Source organism: Camellia sinensis, chromosome 13 (assembly GCF_055761805.1).
Source record: "Camellia sinensis isolate YWXY chromosome 13, ASM5576180v1, whole genome shotgun sequence".
Lineage (NCBI taxonomy): Eukaryota > Viridiplantae > Streptophyta > Magnoliopsida > Ericales > Theaceae > Camellia > Camellia sinensis.
In genome coordinates this window covers 106,851,003-106,868,276 of record NC_138973.1, presented here as the reverse complement: position 1 = coordinate 106,868,276, position 17,274 = coordinate 106,851,003, and the positions used below count along the sequence as shown (strand labels likewise).

Genomic DNA, 17,274 nt, shown 5'->3' with positions numbered 1-17,274 from the left:
CAGAACCTTGCCGCGGCATGGAGAAAAGGGAGCTGTAGCGGGGTACGACTCAGCGTGAATAGTGCATTCAAGTCGAAACCCCGAAAGTTCAGCTTTTCCGAGCCATCTAGAGAAGAGATCCAAGATGTGAGATTTTCCGCGAGAAACGCCTCCATCTTTGTGTAAAACTAAGATGAAATGAATGTTCTCGAAGTTGAGGCTTTTATAGAGGGAAAAACACTATTCACGGGGACACGTGTCAAAAACCAAGTGGCTGCAGGAATAAGTGGCCGGCCGGCCACCTTTTCTGGCTGGCCGGCCATTTACTTTTTACAAAACTGGCCGGCCGGCTCCCTCTCTCCACAAAATTGGCCGGCCGGCTCCCAAAGGTGGCCGGCAATGCTGCAGTGTATCCCCTTGGCCCTGTTTTACCCTTCGAGGGAAAGTTTCAAGCATTTCCATGCAATGGGAGAGTCAAAGGCCTTCATTTCCCTCTGTTTCGGATGCGTTCCGGTGCCCAGATCGTCCGAAATACACTCTGTTGTTGCCGAGTTTTGTTTATCGAGTTGTTGTTTTGATTATCGAGTTGTTGTTTTGCTTATCAAGTTGTTTGTCGAGCGGACGTGTTTCATGTTTTTGAGTCATTGCGCTCTGTTTAAGCAATCTTTTTTAAGTCTTGTTTATTTGCGTTGTCAACGTTATTGCATTTTGTTTATTGAGTTGTAAGCTTCCTAAGGTTCTGTTATATCTTAGTAAGTTGAGTTGCTTAGTTTGTGGTGTCGGTTCACTACCTGACTTGGTGATTACACAATGCACATTACCATTCTATTTCATTTTTGTGCAAAATAAAATGATGCGATACGATGCTAAAAGTTTAAAATACAAACACCTTTTCAAAAGCTGTTTCATTCCATCATGTTTTACAACGAACAAAGGTACAAGTTTTACGAAAAATAAAACTACCTAACAATGTGCAAAGTGCTACAAACTACTAGCAAAAAGAAAAATAAAGCAGGAAACAACAGCATCAATATCCTCGGGAGCGGGAATGAGAAGCACTCCTCATCCTCTTCTGCGGGACAACCTCTGCACCATCATCATCATCTGAGTCGGAGCTGTCATCCTCAGGATCCCCCTCAGCCTCGCCTCTGTTCCCCGAACCAAGGCCGGAGCCCCCCTCCTCAGCAGATGTCTCTGACTGACGGTCGGTAGCCTCCTCCTCCTCCTCAACATCCTCCTCCTCCTCATCAGGCTCCGCCTCTACAACGTGAGCCCTGCGTCTGCGGACAGGCCCTCCTCGAGCTCCTCAAAAAGGCCTAGATGGCCCGGCTCCTCGGAAAGGCCGGGATGGCCCAGCCCCCTGGAAAGGCCCGGATGACCCAACTCCGTGAAATGGCCCAGATGGCCCAGCTCCCCAAGGAGGCCCAGGTGGCCTGGCCTGCGGCTGACCGGACCATGAAGGTATCTGAAAACAAAGAGTTCAATTCAAATACATCAGTCCAAATATATACATCAGATGTAGATACAAGCAAAGACTACGTGAAGTGGGTGCATGTAAATACAGTGTACAAGTTGGGTGTGTGTCAGATGTGCTCTACACAAGTAGTCTATCGACGCAGTAGAAATCAGCATGTCATCAGAAGTATGATAAATGCCAGAAAATTGAAGGGTACCTGAATGCCCGCGATAGACAACTGTGCCTCCCTCCGCAGGACCATGCCCTCGAGTGTGGCCACCAGTCCAACCACCTCCTCCACGTACCCTCGCGATGGCTGCAAATATGAGCTCATAATCATCAGTGAATGAAAGAGTGTCTAAACGTCTGAATGATGAATGAAAAACAGTGGAGCATACCAGCGGTGAGTCAGGATCAATGGCGTATCGATCACTGGGCATCGGAGGCTCTAGCGGGATCGGAGTCGGAGAGATAGCCCCATACTGCCACGCCATCAACTCAGTTGGCATATCTGGCCATCCAGGATGAGGATAAGTCGGAGGAGTCGGAGGAACCGATCTACCCCTACCTCTAGATGTACCAGCCCTACTAGTAGAAGGGGCGTCTGCAGCCCGAGCCCGGGCCTGGCCCGAGGATGACATACCAGCAGGCCTCGTCATCGGGGTACGAGCTCCCGTCAATGGAGGCATCAAATATGTATGGCGGTAAGTGCCGTAATCCCCCTCCTCGAGATATAATAAAGCATCGCTACCCAACATAGCGCCGACTACCTCCGAGAAAGAGAGCCTGTCAGCAATCAGCATACTGACTGGGGGTGCTGAGGGAGGATCCTGAGAAAGATACCCCCATACCTGACGCAGAAAGCGTTCCCCCAGAAACCATGCTCTACCAACAGGTCCTTCGAGCAGGAACCTGTACTGGGAGGTGCCCGATCCTCCGGGATACTGAAATTGGAGACCATCGCCCAAGGGTGCCCATGGCTGCCATGTGATCTGCGGATAACAAATACATAAGCCAATCAGAAATCGGGAATACACAGAGCAAATCAAAGATGAAAATGAAAAGAACTGAAAGTTCTGAAGTACCTCCGATGGGCGCAGTGTCAAAATACTGTCGCAGATAAATAAGAGTCTCTCGGGGTCTCGACCGGTGCGGGCCCTCGAATACCAATGAATATGGGGTCATGGGAGGCCCTGCCACCTCCAACTCTGGGGCTAATGCTGGGAAGTATACATAGACCCATAGCTGAGAAAAGCAGTGCAGAATGTAAGTACAAAGTGCTGAGAACAGAATACAGACTGTAGAGTGCGCTGTGTGTGTGCAATGTACAAGTAATGAAGAGCAGAAATGTAAATCAAGGGGACAGAAAAGTACCTCCCAGGCTCGCCAGTAACCGCCAAGTAAGTCTCCCCGCCCGCGGGAAGTGGCGCTCATATAAAAGTAAAGGGTAGCCAGGCCGGCGCCACCCCAGTCATATCGACTGACCTGTGATAGGTTAACCAGAGCGCTCAACAGGTATAGCCCAACCGTGTTCCCTCTATCGGCGAACAGGGTAGTCCCGAAGAGGAACATAAGGAAACCACGGGCGTACTGCTCCGTCTCCTCAGGAGTCTCGGGCACCATCTCCGCCCGTCGGAAGTGGGAAGAGAACCAAGTATATCGGACTCTCCCAGAAACCCTGTCAACAGCCGGGCGAGCCCCCAACAGATATGTCCAAGCGGCCTCCCACTCGCCCATGTCCTCGTCATAGGGGATGGGCCAACCTCCTATGTCCAGGCCGGTCAACACAGCGAAGTCTAGAGGGGCCATAGTCATGTCCCCGGTAGCAGAGAAATGAAAGGAGTTGGTGGTGTCCCACCATCTCTCTACCAATGCCGCCATCAGAGTCCTCCTGGCAGAACAACGTGACAACCCAACGCAGAAGGCCCCGAACCCTGCCAAGTCTACTAAATCTCGGACACCCTCCGGGAGCTCAGCGTACCAGTCCCGCGCGGCGGTGGAACCATACCCCCGTACACTACGAGAACCAACCTGCATTCAGAATGAATACATGTGTCAATAATGGAAAGTTTAGGCTGCGTGCCAATGAAGTGAAATAGGCTGCGTGCCGATGAAATGAAATGGGTTGTGTACCGATGAAGTGAAATAAGCTACATGCAAATTTAAGACCTGGGCTGCGTGTTCAGAAAATTTAAGTTTGGGCTGCGTGTTCAACTTTCAATTAGTGTGGGCTGCGTGTTCACTATTCTAATCTGGGCTACGTGTTCAGAAAATTTAAGTTTGGGCTACGTGTTCAACTTTCAATCAGTGTGGGCTGCATGTTCACTATTCTAATCTGGGCTGCGTGTTCAGAAAATTTAAGTTTGGGCTGCGTGTTAAACTTTCAATCAGTATGGGCTGCGTGTTCACTATTCTAATCTGGGCTGCGTGTTCAGAAAATTTAAGTTTGGGTTGCGTGTTCAACTTTCAATCAGTGTGGGCTGCGTGTTCACTATTCTAATCTGGGCTGCGTGTTCAGAAAATTTAAGTTTGGGCTGCGTGTTCAACTTTCAATCAGTATGGGCTGCGTGTTCACTATTCTAATCTGGGCTGCGTGTCCAGAAAATTTAAGTTTGGGCTGCGTGTTCAACTTTCAATCAGTGTGGGCTGCGTGTTCACTATTCTAATCTGGGCTGCGTGTTCAGAAAATTTGAAGTTTGGGCTGCGTGTTCAACTTTCAATCAGTGTGGGCTACGTGTTCACTATTCTAATCTGGGCTGCGTGTTCAGAAAATTTGAAGTTTGGGCTGCGTGTTCAACTTTCAATCAGTGTGGGCTGCGTGTTCACTATTCTAATCTGGGCTGCGTGTTCAGAAAATTTAAAGTTTGGGCTGCGTGTTCAACTTTCAACTAGTGTGGGCTGCGTGTTCACTATTCTAATCTGGGCTGCGTGTTCAGAAAATTTAAAGTTTGGGCTGCGTGTTCAACTTTCAACTAGTGTGGGCTGCGTGTTCACTATTTTAATCTGGGCTGCGTGTTCGGAAAATTTAAAGTTTGGGCTGCGTGTTCAACTTTCAATCAGTGTGGGCTGCGTGTTCACTATTCTAATCTGGGCTGTGTGTTCAGAAAATTTAAAGTGTGGGCTGTGTGTTCACTTTCGAATTCGGGCTGTGTGTTCGATAAATCAGTGTTTGAGCCGTGTGTTCACCTCTTAACTAATGTGTACTGTGCGTTCGCAATTATTTAATGAGCCATGTGTTCAGAAATTCGAGTGTTTAAACTACGTGTTCAAGATGCAAGCAAAGTACTATGTCATAAGCTAAACTGCGTGTTCAAGCATGGCAAAGGTGCTGAAATGTACGAAAAATACAGAAAATGAAGTAAATACCCCTCAGGCCTCATGGGAGAGGTGATTCTCTGGCTCTCGGAGAAGCAGATCCCCGGGTGCTCGCTCATCAAAATCAGTGAAATGACGGAAGACGGCACGAGGAAGGACATGTGCTGGTGGAGCGTACCTCCCGAGAATAAAAGGCCAGACCCTCGGGGGTAGAGTCATGGGATCAAAATCGTCCCCAGCACCCGGAAAGCCTCCACCATGGGGAGAATTACCCGCCATTTTCAGAAAATCTGCAAAAGGAGCAAAAATGAGTGAAAATGAGCCAAAATTGGAAAAAGTCAACAAAAGTCAACTCTCGGGACATGAAAAAGTCAACAAAAGTCAACCCCCAGGAAAATTTTCCAAATATTGAGACAAACTCACCTCAAGTGGCGGAAATGAGAAAAGAAGCTACGAAACCAAAATTTGATCAGTTCAAAGTGCTTGAAACTGAATATTTTTCCGAAAACAACTTGCGTGGGGCGTTGGAAAATGCGTATAGAACTCAGATCTGGAGAAGAAAGTGGTGTAGGAGGCAAGAGAAGAGAGGATCTCGGCTGCATTTATAGGCTCCAACTCTTGGGATAAAGGGGCATAAAGAAAGGAGGTGAAAGGTCCAAAACACCCTCGGATTTGGTCATATAGCCGGCCGGCCACCTTTTCCAGCCGGCCGGCCATTTCCTTTTTGGAAAACCGGCCGGCCAGCTGTAGACAGGCCCGTGGGCCTCATGCTACAGTTCGGACTCAATTTTTGTGTCACGGTTCTTAATCTGAACCAAAGAGTCCAAATCCGGCAAATCGTTTTGAGAAAACTGATTTTTTGAAAGAAGTGCCAAACATGGACTGCTTTGCCAGATACAGAGTCGCCACCTAAATATTTTATTTTGGGAAATTTAGGAAACCCTGACTCGGTGCCAAAAGGCCACGTGTCCGTCATCACCAAAGTTGCCTCGGCTCGGGAACTTGGGTACGATTGGGGAAGGTCACTTCGTGAGCACCCCCGCTCGCCCGGTCATAGACCGGCCTCTACTAACCATGATATCAATTTTTGAAAACTTTGTGTGTCCTTATTCCGGTTTATTAGCCTAGGTTGCTATGTGATGCGCACAGCATACAAATATAGACCGAGTCGCCTGAATTGGAACGAAACATTTCATGCTTGTTTTTGAAAGTGATTTGCTACCCGCAGGTAGGCTTTAAAACATTTGATGATTTATTCCAATTTAAGTAACCCAACCTTCACCCACAGGCATTCAGGCAGTTATATCAGATAAGCATATAGCCTCATGGTAAGCATGCTATTCATGGCAGCACTCACACGCATGCAAGGATGCTAAAGCATAAAGCTTACCGAGTACTCCAAGCCAAAATAGAAACTCATTAGAAATCATGCATGAATCCTAAGTATACGGAAATGCCTAATGTAACGCATGCAAAAATGCAACTATAGTAGGCTCGGCTATTCTAAGATGGTATATGAAATGCTACAACTATCATGTATTCAACTTCGAAATTGAAAGTACGATGCAGTTAGCATGATGCGCCGAGCCCGGTGCATGCAATACAGATGAATGAATGCAAACATGCTGTCATACTGTATGCTAATTTAAATATGCCCTAATCTAACCATCGTAAGCTGGTAAATAAAAGGGAAGAAAGACGTGGGGTTGGAAGACATACATCACACTCACGCACACTTATTACAATTATGCCCTCGCTCAGAGGGTCCGAATAAATATACAGTCCAAATATTACAGTTCCGAATAAAAGAATATTACAGTCCAAAATGATATTACAGAATTCTAATTAATTAATGAATTAACTAAGAAAGCGAATGAAATTGGCGTGCAAGCCAGGGACTGCCTTGCTTCTGATGGATGATGCATTTCCGGGTTGTCTTGCGCGAAAATCCATCGGAATGCCCCGATTAGCCTCTGTTTACATCTGTTCTTGAAATGCATGCCAAGCCCCAAAAAGTTGCTGATTCCTGATTTTGCTGCAACAGAGAGCAGGAAAGGGGCATAGCAATGTATTTGCACAGATATATGCATGTCTCGATCCTCGTGCCACCAATCATGCATACCGAGGCATGATGGCCGAGGAGTCGAAATGCACAACTCAATATAGGATGAATGCACATGAAACTACAGCTAAAACCTAACTCCATCATGGATAATCCGGAGTGTCGGCGACTGGGGAATTGAGACACATTCCGTCACTCGGAGTACGAAATGTACCTCGTTTCCCGTGCCCGGGCTAACTCCTATTCCGGACCTAATGCAATATGCACGATATGGATGAAATGCGACTAAGATACAATCCTAACATACACGATGCTATGGAAAATGAGATGCCTCGAAATGCGTGCACACGGGCACGCAAATCGAGAAAATGATAGAATGCAATCTAAGATACAACCTAGTATGCACTATGCTGTGAAAAATGAGATGCCTCGAAATACGTGCACGCGGGCACGCAAACCGAGAAAATGACATGTCTCGAAATGCGTGCAAGCAGGCACGTAAACCGAGGCAATGATATGTGTCTCGAAATACGTGCACGCGGGCACGCAAACCGAGGCGATGATATGTGTCTCGAAATACGTGCACACGGGCACGCAAACCGAGGCGATGACGGAATGCTATGAAATGACATGGAAACATGATATGGACTTATACCATCATGAGTGAGCCTCAGCCACAATCACATGGGATGCCGGCGGATAAAAAAGGGGTGCCTCAAAATGCGTGCACACGGGCACGCAAACCGAGGCAATGATAGAATGCGATGTAATGACATGGAAACATGATATGGACTTATACCAACATGAGTGAGCCTCAGCCACACTCACATAGGATGCCGGCGGATAAAAATGGGGTGCCTCGAAATGCGTGCACACGGGCATGCAAACCGAGGCAATGATAGAATGTGGTGAAATAACATGGAAAATGCATGCAATCATTCTAATGGAATTTCAGCACTAAAATATGGGGGAAAACAGTCCCGAAATGAGGCGAAATGACATGAAATGCATGGAATTGTCTCGAAATGCGAATTTAGGCACCCGAAATGGCCTATAGCTATGCCAAACATGCATAATATGGACATGCAATGCAAAGACAGAAGCTAGACAGTCCCAAAATATGCATCTTCACAGTTATAAACATGGCCAAACAGCAAGCATAGGTATGGCAAAAATGGCATGCAAGAATAGGGGCCAAAAGAGGGGTAATGAAGCAAGTGATATAAGAAAAACCCAAACTGAAAAATTTCCTTCTACAACACTGAAGAGGGACCAAAAATATGAATATTTACAGTATATGGAAGCCTCAAAATCAGTATACAAACATGATAGAAATGTGATGCAAAATAAGGCTCAAAAGTGGCTATAACATGAGGTATACAAAATAATCACCAAACAGCCAAAGACCCTTAATAAAACATGTAGAATGGACCAAAATAAGCACTTTTCCAGAACTGTAAAATGGCCAAAAACAAAAGCATGGTAGGCTAACTAAACATGCAAGAATGGGGAATAAAAAAGGGATATAACATGAAGTGACCTATGGAAGCCTCAAACCATGAAAAGACATAAATGAAAAATGAAGAATGGACCAAAATAAGACTTTTTCAGAACTGTAAAATGGCCAAAAACAAAAGCATGGTAGGCTGCCATTGCATGCAAGAATGGGGAAGAAAAGAGGAGTATAAAGGTAGGTATAACATGGAAGTCCCAAATGGTGTTGAGCCCTTCTTCAATGTTGAAGAGGGGCTCAAAATAAGCCTAATATCAGTTTACAACATGCTCGAAAATAAATTGCTCATGGGCCAAAAATAGCATTCAAGATTGTGACATATAAGAGGATCAATGAAGCAAGTGTGTCATGGAGGGCTCAAACAGGGTTGAGCCCTTAATGAAAAGTGAAGATGAGCTCAAAAGAGGGCCCTTTTCAGTTAGGGCCGGAGCTTGAAACAAAAATCAAGTGGGGCTTAGAAATAGATCAAGAAAAAGGGTCAAAAGGGTAAAAGTATTACTTACCCTTGAAGACTCAAACTTTTGTTGCTTCTTGGATGAATTTGCAGCTTCTTTGGCCTTTGAGAAACCTTCCTTGTTGCTGGAAATGAGGTGGTGGTGGTAGAGCTTGGTGGTGTAGAAGGAATGATGCTTAAGGACTTAAGGTTTTTCAAAGAATTGAGAAGGATGAAGATGGAGTTGTGTATGGAGGCTTGAAGGAGAATTTTTCTAACCCCTCTAATGCATGTTGGCAGCTGGTTATATGGACCAAAAGGAGGGTGTAAAGGTGGGGCATAAAGGAGGCAAGCTTTCCCCACAAAATATCCCCCGGATACAGATATTATTTGGGGGAAAGGGCTACACAGCTGTAAAGTGCACACAGTGAGGAAGCAGGCCGGCCAGGTACTTTTGCTGCAGGTGGCCGGCCGGCCACCCCCCCTAGCCGGCCGGCCAAGTGAAAAATTGGCCTAAACAATTAGTGGCCGGCCATGACTTTTTTGGGTTCTCCAAGGTGTGTAGATCACAGGTATGTGGTTGAAAGTTGGCAACACTAACCCTAGGGTGTTCAACATTAGCCTCAAAGAGGAGGGGCAAAAATGGAAATAACAATTAGTGGCCGGCCATGACTTTTTTGGGTCCTCCAAGGTGTGTAGATCACAGGTATGTGGTTGAAAGTTGGCAACACTAACCCTAGGGTGTTCAACATTAGCCCGGAAGTTGGAAAAACGGGCGCCGGGAGGCTCCGGAGGAGAGATAACTAGTTGCTGCAACAATTACTAGCCTTCCACCCTTCCATGACCTTCCTAGTGATGAAACAGAGGTACCTGCCAAAAATGAGCAAAAACTGATGCAAAACGAATGTTCGGGGGCCAAAACACGCAGTTCGGGATCCCGAAAATGGGCTGTTAAACACCGAAAATGGCGTTCAGCCACGAAGTGGGTTTTCGGGACCCCAGTGTCCCTCAAAAGGGAGCAAATAGGAATTATGCCAAAAACCGGAGCAAAAGGAGATGGTTAAGCGGTCCCGAACCGAGGCACACGGCCTGACGACCCCGAAAACCGGAAACCGGACTCCGAAATGGGAAAAATGGCCTACGGCCACCAAATGTAGCCTACGGACATCGAGAGATGGTCTACGGGACCTCTCCTTCCCCTCAGGAAAAGAAACAGAGAAAACTGAGTCTGGTTCACAAACCGAGGCAAGGCACAGAAGAGGGTTCGGAAGTCCGGAGGCAGGGCTCGCAGCCGCGATTCTGAGACTTCTAAACAAGCACAACATGCAATATCACCAAGTGCTCAACTGGTGACGTCTGAGTCTCAAGGTCAGTCAAAAATGGGGTGTCTACAGTTGCCCCTCTTTGACAGAACTCGAAAGTCGTAAGAATGACGGGAGTGAATGTCAAAGCCCAGAGACGACCCATTTTTGACAAGGCCGAAGACTTAGACAAAGCAGACAAGATAGACAAAGATGTGCCCGCAGGCAGGGGCAAAATGCAAATGATATGCAAGCAGATTTTGAAGATTGGACTTATACGCTACGCGAGGCCGGTTTTGAAAGTTGGACTTATACGCTACGCGAAGCCGGTTTTGAAAGTTGGACTTATACGCTACGCGAAGCCGGTTTTGAAAGTTTGGACTTATACGCTACGCGAAGCCGGTTTTGAAAGTTGGACTTATACGCTACGCGAAGCCGATTTGACAATTGGGGATTCATGCAATGCACTGTGACGTAGTGGCTAAAATGCAATGTAATGGCTAAGAGGTAAAGGCACCTTACAGGGGCAATTGGCAATGACTTAACTCATGCTGTTGGGGATCTTTCGCTCCTTCTTGGTTGAACTGCAGGTACTACTTTTCTCCCTGACCATGGTCGCAGCTTTCCCTATTCTCTAACGGGGTGACAGACTAGATTGGTTCAGTATCCAGAATTGAGGTGCATACATGCTATCTCAATCTATGGGGCTGCCATACAGATTTCAAGCCGAGGATATACCCCTGGGTATTTAAACCAGACTTTAGTCTCGGAAATCCCGAACCTTTGCGTTCTAGGCATGAGCCATTCGAACTCTAGTTTCCACCGTCGCAGTTGGTCTCCTAGGAACTCACTGCAAACACAGGCAGGTGGCTATACTAGACCACCGGAAGTCGTTCGGGCACGACAAACACCAAAGGAATTACACCTTTAGAGGATTTAAGGTCTCCTAGACCGGGAGTGCACAAGATAGTGCAAATAAAGATGCAGGATTTAAGGTCTCCGCAGACCGGAGGATTTAAGGTCTCCTAGACCGGGGAGTGCACAAGACAGTGCGATACGCTAAACAGCGCGATTGATTTGAAATGCACTAAACATTGCGATACGCTAAACAGCGCGATTGAAATGCACTAAACAGTGCGATACGCTAAACAGCGCGATTGAAATGAAATGCACTAAACAGTGCGATACGCTAAACAGCGCGATTGATTTGAAATGCACAAAACAGTGCGATTGATTTTGAAATGCACAAGACAGTGCGATACGCTAAACAGCGCGATTGAAATGCACTCTATAGTGCGATACGCTAAACAGCGCGATTGATTTTGAAATGCACAAGACAGTGCGATGCGCTAAACAGCGCGATTGATTTGCAATGCACAAAATAGTGCGAGTGAATGCATGCTCTATGCAAATAAGGTGCATTTTCTATGCAAGTATGGAAGAGTGCATTTTCTATGCAATATTGAAAGCAAGCATATTCTATGCATGAAACAAGGAAAGCATATTCTATGCGGTATTGAAAGCAAATTCTATGCAGAAACGAAAGCAAGCATATTCTATGCATGAATCATAACGATGTGCGGCACGCATGTCACAGAAATGTATATGAAAGTGCACATTCTATGTAGTAGAGGAGCATCAAATATGTACTCTGATGCCTCTGATTTACCTCTTAGAGGACTTTGCAACACATTCAGCTCAAAAAGGGCACACCCTGTTCATATTGGCGAGAGATAACATCTGCTGCTGCTGCTTTAATTGCCGTTCTGGCTTGAAGCATGCTTAAGCTTGGAGTAGTGGCACACTCATTTTTCAGGGCACTAGCAAGGCCTGAAGAGGTACATATGGAATGCAATCTCAGAATTTTCTAAAGGTGAAACACACTCAGATGCTCAAAATTTTCCCTATTTTCTTTTGCTTTGCAGTCCGGAACTTATATAGCTTCAGATAGGTCCTCGTTTTGCTGTTCTGACATGACTTGGGCTGAACCCTGCGGTTTTATGAAAGAATGAATCTTGTTTTGCACAGATGTGGAGAACGGCACGGCACTCGGAGTGCAAAACGATTTTATTTTGGAATTGGTAAATGAGCTTTTGACCGGGTATCGAGCCTACGACTGAACATAGCGAAAAGGACTCAACAAGGAAATAAAAGGCACACAACCTAGACACATCGAGTAACACTCGAAACGACTCAAAACAAGAATCGAGATAAAAACAAAAAGACACGACACTCAGACGTGCATGGGGAGCCTGTTTCACCGGGTAGTGTTTCCCACCCTTTCTTATTTGTGGTTCTCACATCACTCGGCCCTCAAGCTCTGTTTTTTCTGAAAAAGCCCCTTTCTCACTTTTTCTCTCATCGTACATCTCTCTATTCTTCAATCTCTCGTTTTTCATCCCTACCCTGGGTGGTTGATGGATGAACAGGAAGTTGCGGGCTCACGCCCAACATAATCAGCTCGCGGCTATTTCCTTCGGTGACATCTGTCGATGCGCCGGATGAGGGAATGGAGCATCTTGATCCATTCCAATTCGTGCTTCGCACTCGGCTTGATACCTCGCTGCTTGGAGGATGAGAGAGCTTTCAGCCCTTTGTTGTTAACTTCGGTCGTCCCCCCTTTTTTTTTTGGCGGGTAGAGTGGTCTTTCTGGCAAGTATGTTGGCAATGGGGAAAAGACAAGAAGCCTGACTCAACTGAGCCCCTAGTTCATCATTTTGACCATTTTTGTTTTAGTTTTCTCCTAAAAAAAAAAAATGACCAAAATGAGAGTTAGATTAACATACTTGTTCGATTTTTGATTTGAAATCATGCAAGTTAGGCTATGAGCACTGAGAGTTTTCCTTTTTTGGGTCCAAGAAATGGTCCATTTTTGAAAATTGAATACTTTTCGAGAAGATTAGTCAACCTCAGTAAAAATTCTCAAAAACTATTTTCGTAAACGACCACTGCTCAACGAGCATGGGACCTACTCTTGAGATGCGCAACCTCGGATCCATGGCAATGGAAAATTGCCCCTTGTCTGAAGGACACTGCATGGCAACGGAATGTTGCCCCTTGTTTAAAATGGCACCGCGGCGTTCTGAATGGCAACGGAAAGTTGCCCCTTGTTTGGATAGCACCGCAGCGCATTGAATGGCAACGGAAAGTTGCCCCTTGTTTGAATGACACCGCGGTGCATTGAATGGCAACGGAAAGTTGCCCCTTGTCTGAATGGCACCGTAGTGTATTGTAGTCAGTCCTCAGAGCGACGAACGCAACCAGACTCTCAGATATAGAGAAGGCAAAGATTATCAGAACCATTACATGGACATGATTGAGTTTGAAGTGTTTTACAGCTGGACTTCAGAATGAAGTTGCCTACGTATCCCAAAGATGGGAATCAAGCCTCACGTAGTTCGGGGTTAAGGTACACTCGGGTATTAACCTCTCCTTTTTAGGCTCTAACTTTTGCCAAGGCGCCCGTTGCGGGTTTTCGACCTTGCGAGCTTTGTTCTTCTTTTCTTTTCAATTCTTTTCATTTCTTTTTCCTTTTTTGATTTTTTCGTTCTTTTCTTTGCATCTTTCTTTTTTGTTCTTTTTTTTCTTTTTGCATTTTTTGCTTCTTCTTTTTTTGTATTTTTCTCTTGCTCTAACTTTTGCCTGGGTTGCCCTTCCGGGTTTTCGGCCCAACGAGCCTCTCAAGGGTAAAAGTATAACAAGTCCATGCCAAATGGTTTTGAGATCCTGGAGTCATCTGAATCCAGGAGAATGGCTGCTGCTTTGCTTTGTAAGCTTCTTCTGATGAGATCTGATCTTCTTGACCTGACTTCGGTGCCTCTTGTTCGAGGGCTGCTTCAAATCTAGCCACACAGGCCTCACATCGTAGTTGACCGTCGAACCTTCTGATTTCAAGTTCAAGGTTTGGAAGCGAAGGGGTTGAGTCTCGAGGCTGAGAGCGATCCTAGGCTGCACAATCTCAAGAGCGATTCTACACAGGTCTTCGCAAGACCGCGCAAAACATTTTGTTTTTGAAAGTTTTTAAGAAAGCGACAAATCGCTCGCGCTGAAGGTAGTGTGAAATCAGTCTGGATCAAACCAGGGTCCTTCTCAGTACTCACGCTAACAAGCATGATTTCATTCATTAAGGGCTTAGCATGCCTCTCTTTCTCTCAAATGATCAAAGTTTTGCAAATCCCGAGGAATTCCCTCCTCTTCGTTTTCATCGCAGTGTTCAAAAAGTTTTGAAAAACTTAGGTTAAATGCAATGATTTTGGGGTGCAGAAGAGAGCAGGTGGAATGTACTGCCATTTCATTCAGATTCCGTCACAACTAGCACACGGCAGAAGCGAACATAGAAGTGCAAAAATTACTGCTGTTTCATTCAAATCTGTTGGTACAACTGGCTCCCTGGCAGAAACAGACTCAAAACAAAACGAAAAGACAAACACAAAACAAAATGGTGACGCCCGAGGTAACACCCCCCGGAATCACCCGACTCCTGTACAACAGGACTGACTCGATACAACAAGACAGACCCAAAATAAAAAGAGACTGACTCAAAGCAAAAAGACAGACTCAAAAACAAAACAACAAGACCGACTCAATACCTAAGTCGGCATGTACAAAAACTAGCATTTGCAAATGCTCAAAACAGTGCATGCCGTCCACCATATTTGGAGTAACTGGGCGCTGCCCGCAGGTGGTTCATCCCTCGATCACATCACATTATCCCGTACAAGTTCACTGATCAAGTGCCGATAGATTTTGCAGGACCTGGTGCGGGGATGACTCCATTGTCAAATAGATCCTGTACTTCATGGCGAAGACGGAAGCAGGCGTTGGTAGTATGGCCAGTTTGTTGATGGTACGCGCAGTATTGGGTAGTATCATGTGTAGCCGGAAGAGGGTTCGGGAGAGGCCGAGGCTCAAGGGGTTTGAGATGGCCTTGTCCAACAAGAATTTGGAGAGCTTTGGATAAAGGCATATAGAGGGCATGGAAGACCCTCCGACCTCGGGGTTGGTACTTCAAGGCTTGTGGATTTTTACTGGGCGCACCAGCAAAGGGATTAGCAGGTGCTGGCCTGGTTTGTCGATCTCTTCAGAGTGGAGGATTAGAGATAGCTGGATCGTCTCTAGTATGACAGTCCTTCTCCCGATGTTCCCTTTGATTCAGACCGCCCCCAACTTGAGCAGCGAAAGTGTCATCCACAGCTTTTGCAACAACTGCGAGGACTTGCTCTTTGTTCAGTCCCTCAGCTTTCAAAGCCTCAATATCCCACCGAAGGTGTTCATGGGGACCAATGCCTGCCCCTACCTTGCTCTTACCGGTCGCTTCCACTTTGTCAAGAGATTGGCTTTCCTCAAATGCAGCCCGTCCCAACATCGGGGAGTCTCTTGACATGAAGTTCCCGGTATGTGGTGTGGTCGATGATGGAGCCAATGTCCCGGAGGCCAGATCCGTCACGATTTTTTGAAGATCTTTAATCATTCCCATCAACTCAGAAGTAGTGGGTTCACGGGTTTGAGATGGTTGAAGTTCGGGTGCACCCATCATGCATAAGTCCATGCTTTCTGGGACAAACACCTCAGGCTTGGGTAGATGGGCCGGGGTGATGTATATACTGGGGTCAAAGGTGAATGGCAGTATGTGGATGTGATTGAGGTAGGCAGGAGATGTTTGGTCGTTAGGGTCTGAAGGTGGAGCTATCGTCCGGTTGTCGATGAGATTTTGGATCTCATGACGAAGGCGGTAGCAACGGTCGGTGCCATGACCGCGCTGCTGATGGTACATACAATACTTGGCGGGGTTATGTCTGGCTGGGAGTGGGTCGGGAAGAGGTTGAGGATCGAGGGGTTTGAGATGCCCTTTTTCCATCAAGGCTTTCAGTGTGCCAGTCAGGCTCATATAGAGGGGGGTGAAAGTTCTACCCTGAGCTCGGGCTGGGCCAGCTGTTTGTAGGCTTGGTTTGGCAAAAGGGTCGGCTGTGGCGGCTGTATTGATTTCGGTGGGTTTGGGAATAGCGCTACTACCAGCGTTGGTACTCCTTGAAATCACCTTCCTTGTCAGTTCCCTTGTCCTGGGAATGATCCCGCTGTTGAACGCATTCTCGACTTGAACCCCCAGTTCATGCAAATTTTTGAAAGTGAATAGTGGAGCGACTATCAACTTTTGCAACATATCATGCTCGAGGTTTCGGACCATCATCTGCACTTGATCCTTCTCAGAAGGGCGACGATCTGTCATTTGTGCTGCCTTTGCTCTCCACCTTGCAATGAATTCCACAAAAGGCTCTGTTGGGTTTTGGCGAGTTGCTTCAAGCTCTTGGATGGTCATTTCAACTTGGGTATTGTAGGAATACTGATCGACAAAGGCCTCAGCCAGTTCTTCCCAGTTTTGCTTCACTGTATCCTCCAGTTTGGTATACCAAGTAGCTGCTACACCCAACAGGGTTCTTCCATACAGAGAGAGTTTCTGTGGCTTAGTCAGACCCATCGGCTTCAGGACATCTAAGAAAAGTCGGATATGTACCATTGGATCTCCAGACCCGTCGAAACGGTCGATATATGGCATTTTGAATCTGTCTGGGAGCCGGATGGAATCCTCGGTGTGCCCATCCTCAATGCCAGGAATGGAGTTAAGGCCCTGTGCCTTTTTGAATTGCTTCTCAAGGTTTGCAATTTTCACTGCAGTCAGATTGAACTCATCAACATGAAAGGGTTGAGTTCTCTCATTAGGCTGCACCAGGGGTCTGAGCACCTGAGCTTGAGCCAACCCTTCTTGAGGATTCAGACACTGCAAATCTTCAACTGGCGGAATTGGGTCAAAGTTCGGCTGGGGTCCCAAAGCTGGATGTGAGGCAGATGCCCCAGATGGGCGCTGCGTTTCAATACTGGTCTCAGCCTGCATGGCAGTTCCCTGATTTAGTGCTGCTGTCATGGCCGCAAATTCTTCCGAACCTTGTGCCATCACGGTTTGCTGAGTCTGAACAAAGGTGATGTGACTAGCGACTGACGGATTAGATGAACAGATGAACCCTGACCGGCTTTTCTTTACCTTGCCTTAGCGAAAGAACACTGGTTGCCCTTGAATTGAATTTCTGACCTAACAAAGTCTATCAGCACAAGTTTGGTGAACCTCGGGGGATATCGGAGCCTTCTGAAGCTATGGTTCCCAGACTACCTAGCAAAAGAGAAAACAGACAGCATCTCAGCCTGATTCCACCTGAATAGATA

The 17,274-nt window shown here is 46.5% G+C and overlaps 1 protein-coding gene across 1 annotated transcript in view; it reads right to left on the bottom strand.

Moving 5' to 3' along the window:
- Positions 1-863: 863 nt before the first annotated feature.
- Positions 864-17,274, bottom strand: part of LOC145805613 (uncharacterized) — a 73,426-nt gene continuing 57,015 nt past the window's right edge. The window contains exons 3-5 of the mRNA XM_082900777.1: positions 1,834-2,427; positions 1,653-1,751; positions 864-1,444 (exon numbers count right to left, since the gene is read on the bottom strand). Of these exons, the coding sequence (XP_082756903.1) occupies positions 1,286-1,444; positions 1,653-1,751; positions 1,834-2,427 (852 nt within the window). The 3' untranslated portion in view covers positions 864-1,285. The remainder of the gene's footprint in view (positions 1,445-1,652; positions 1,752-1,833; positions 2,428-17,274) is intronic.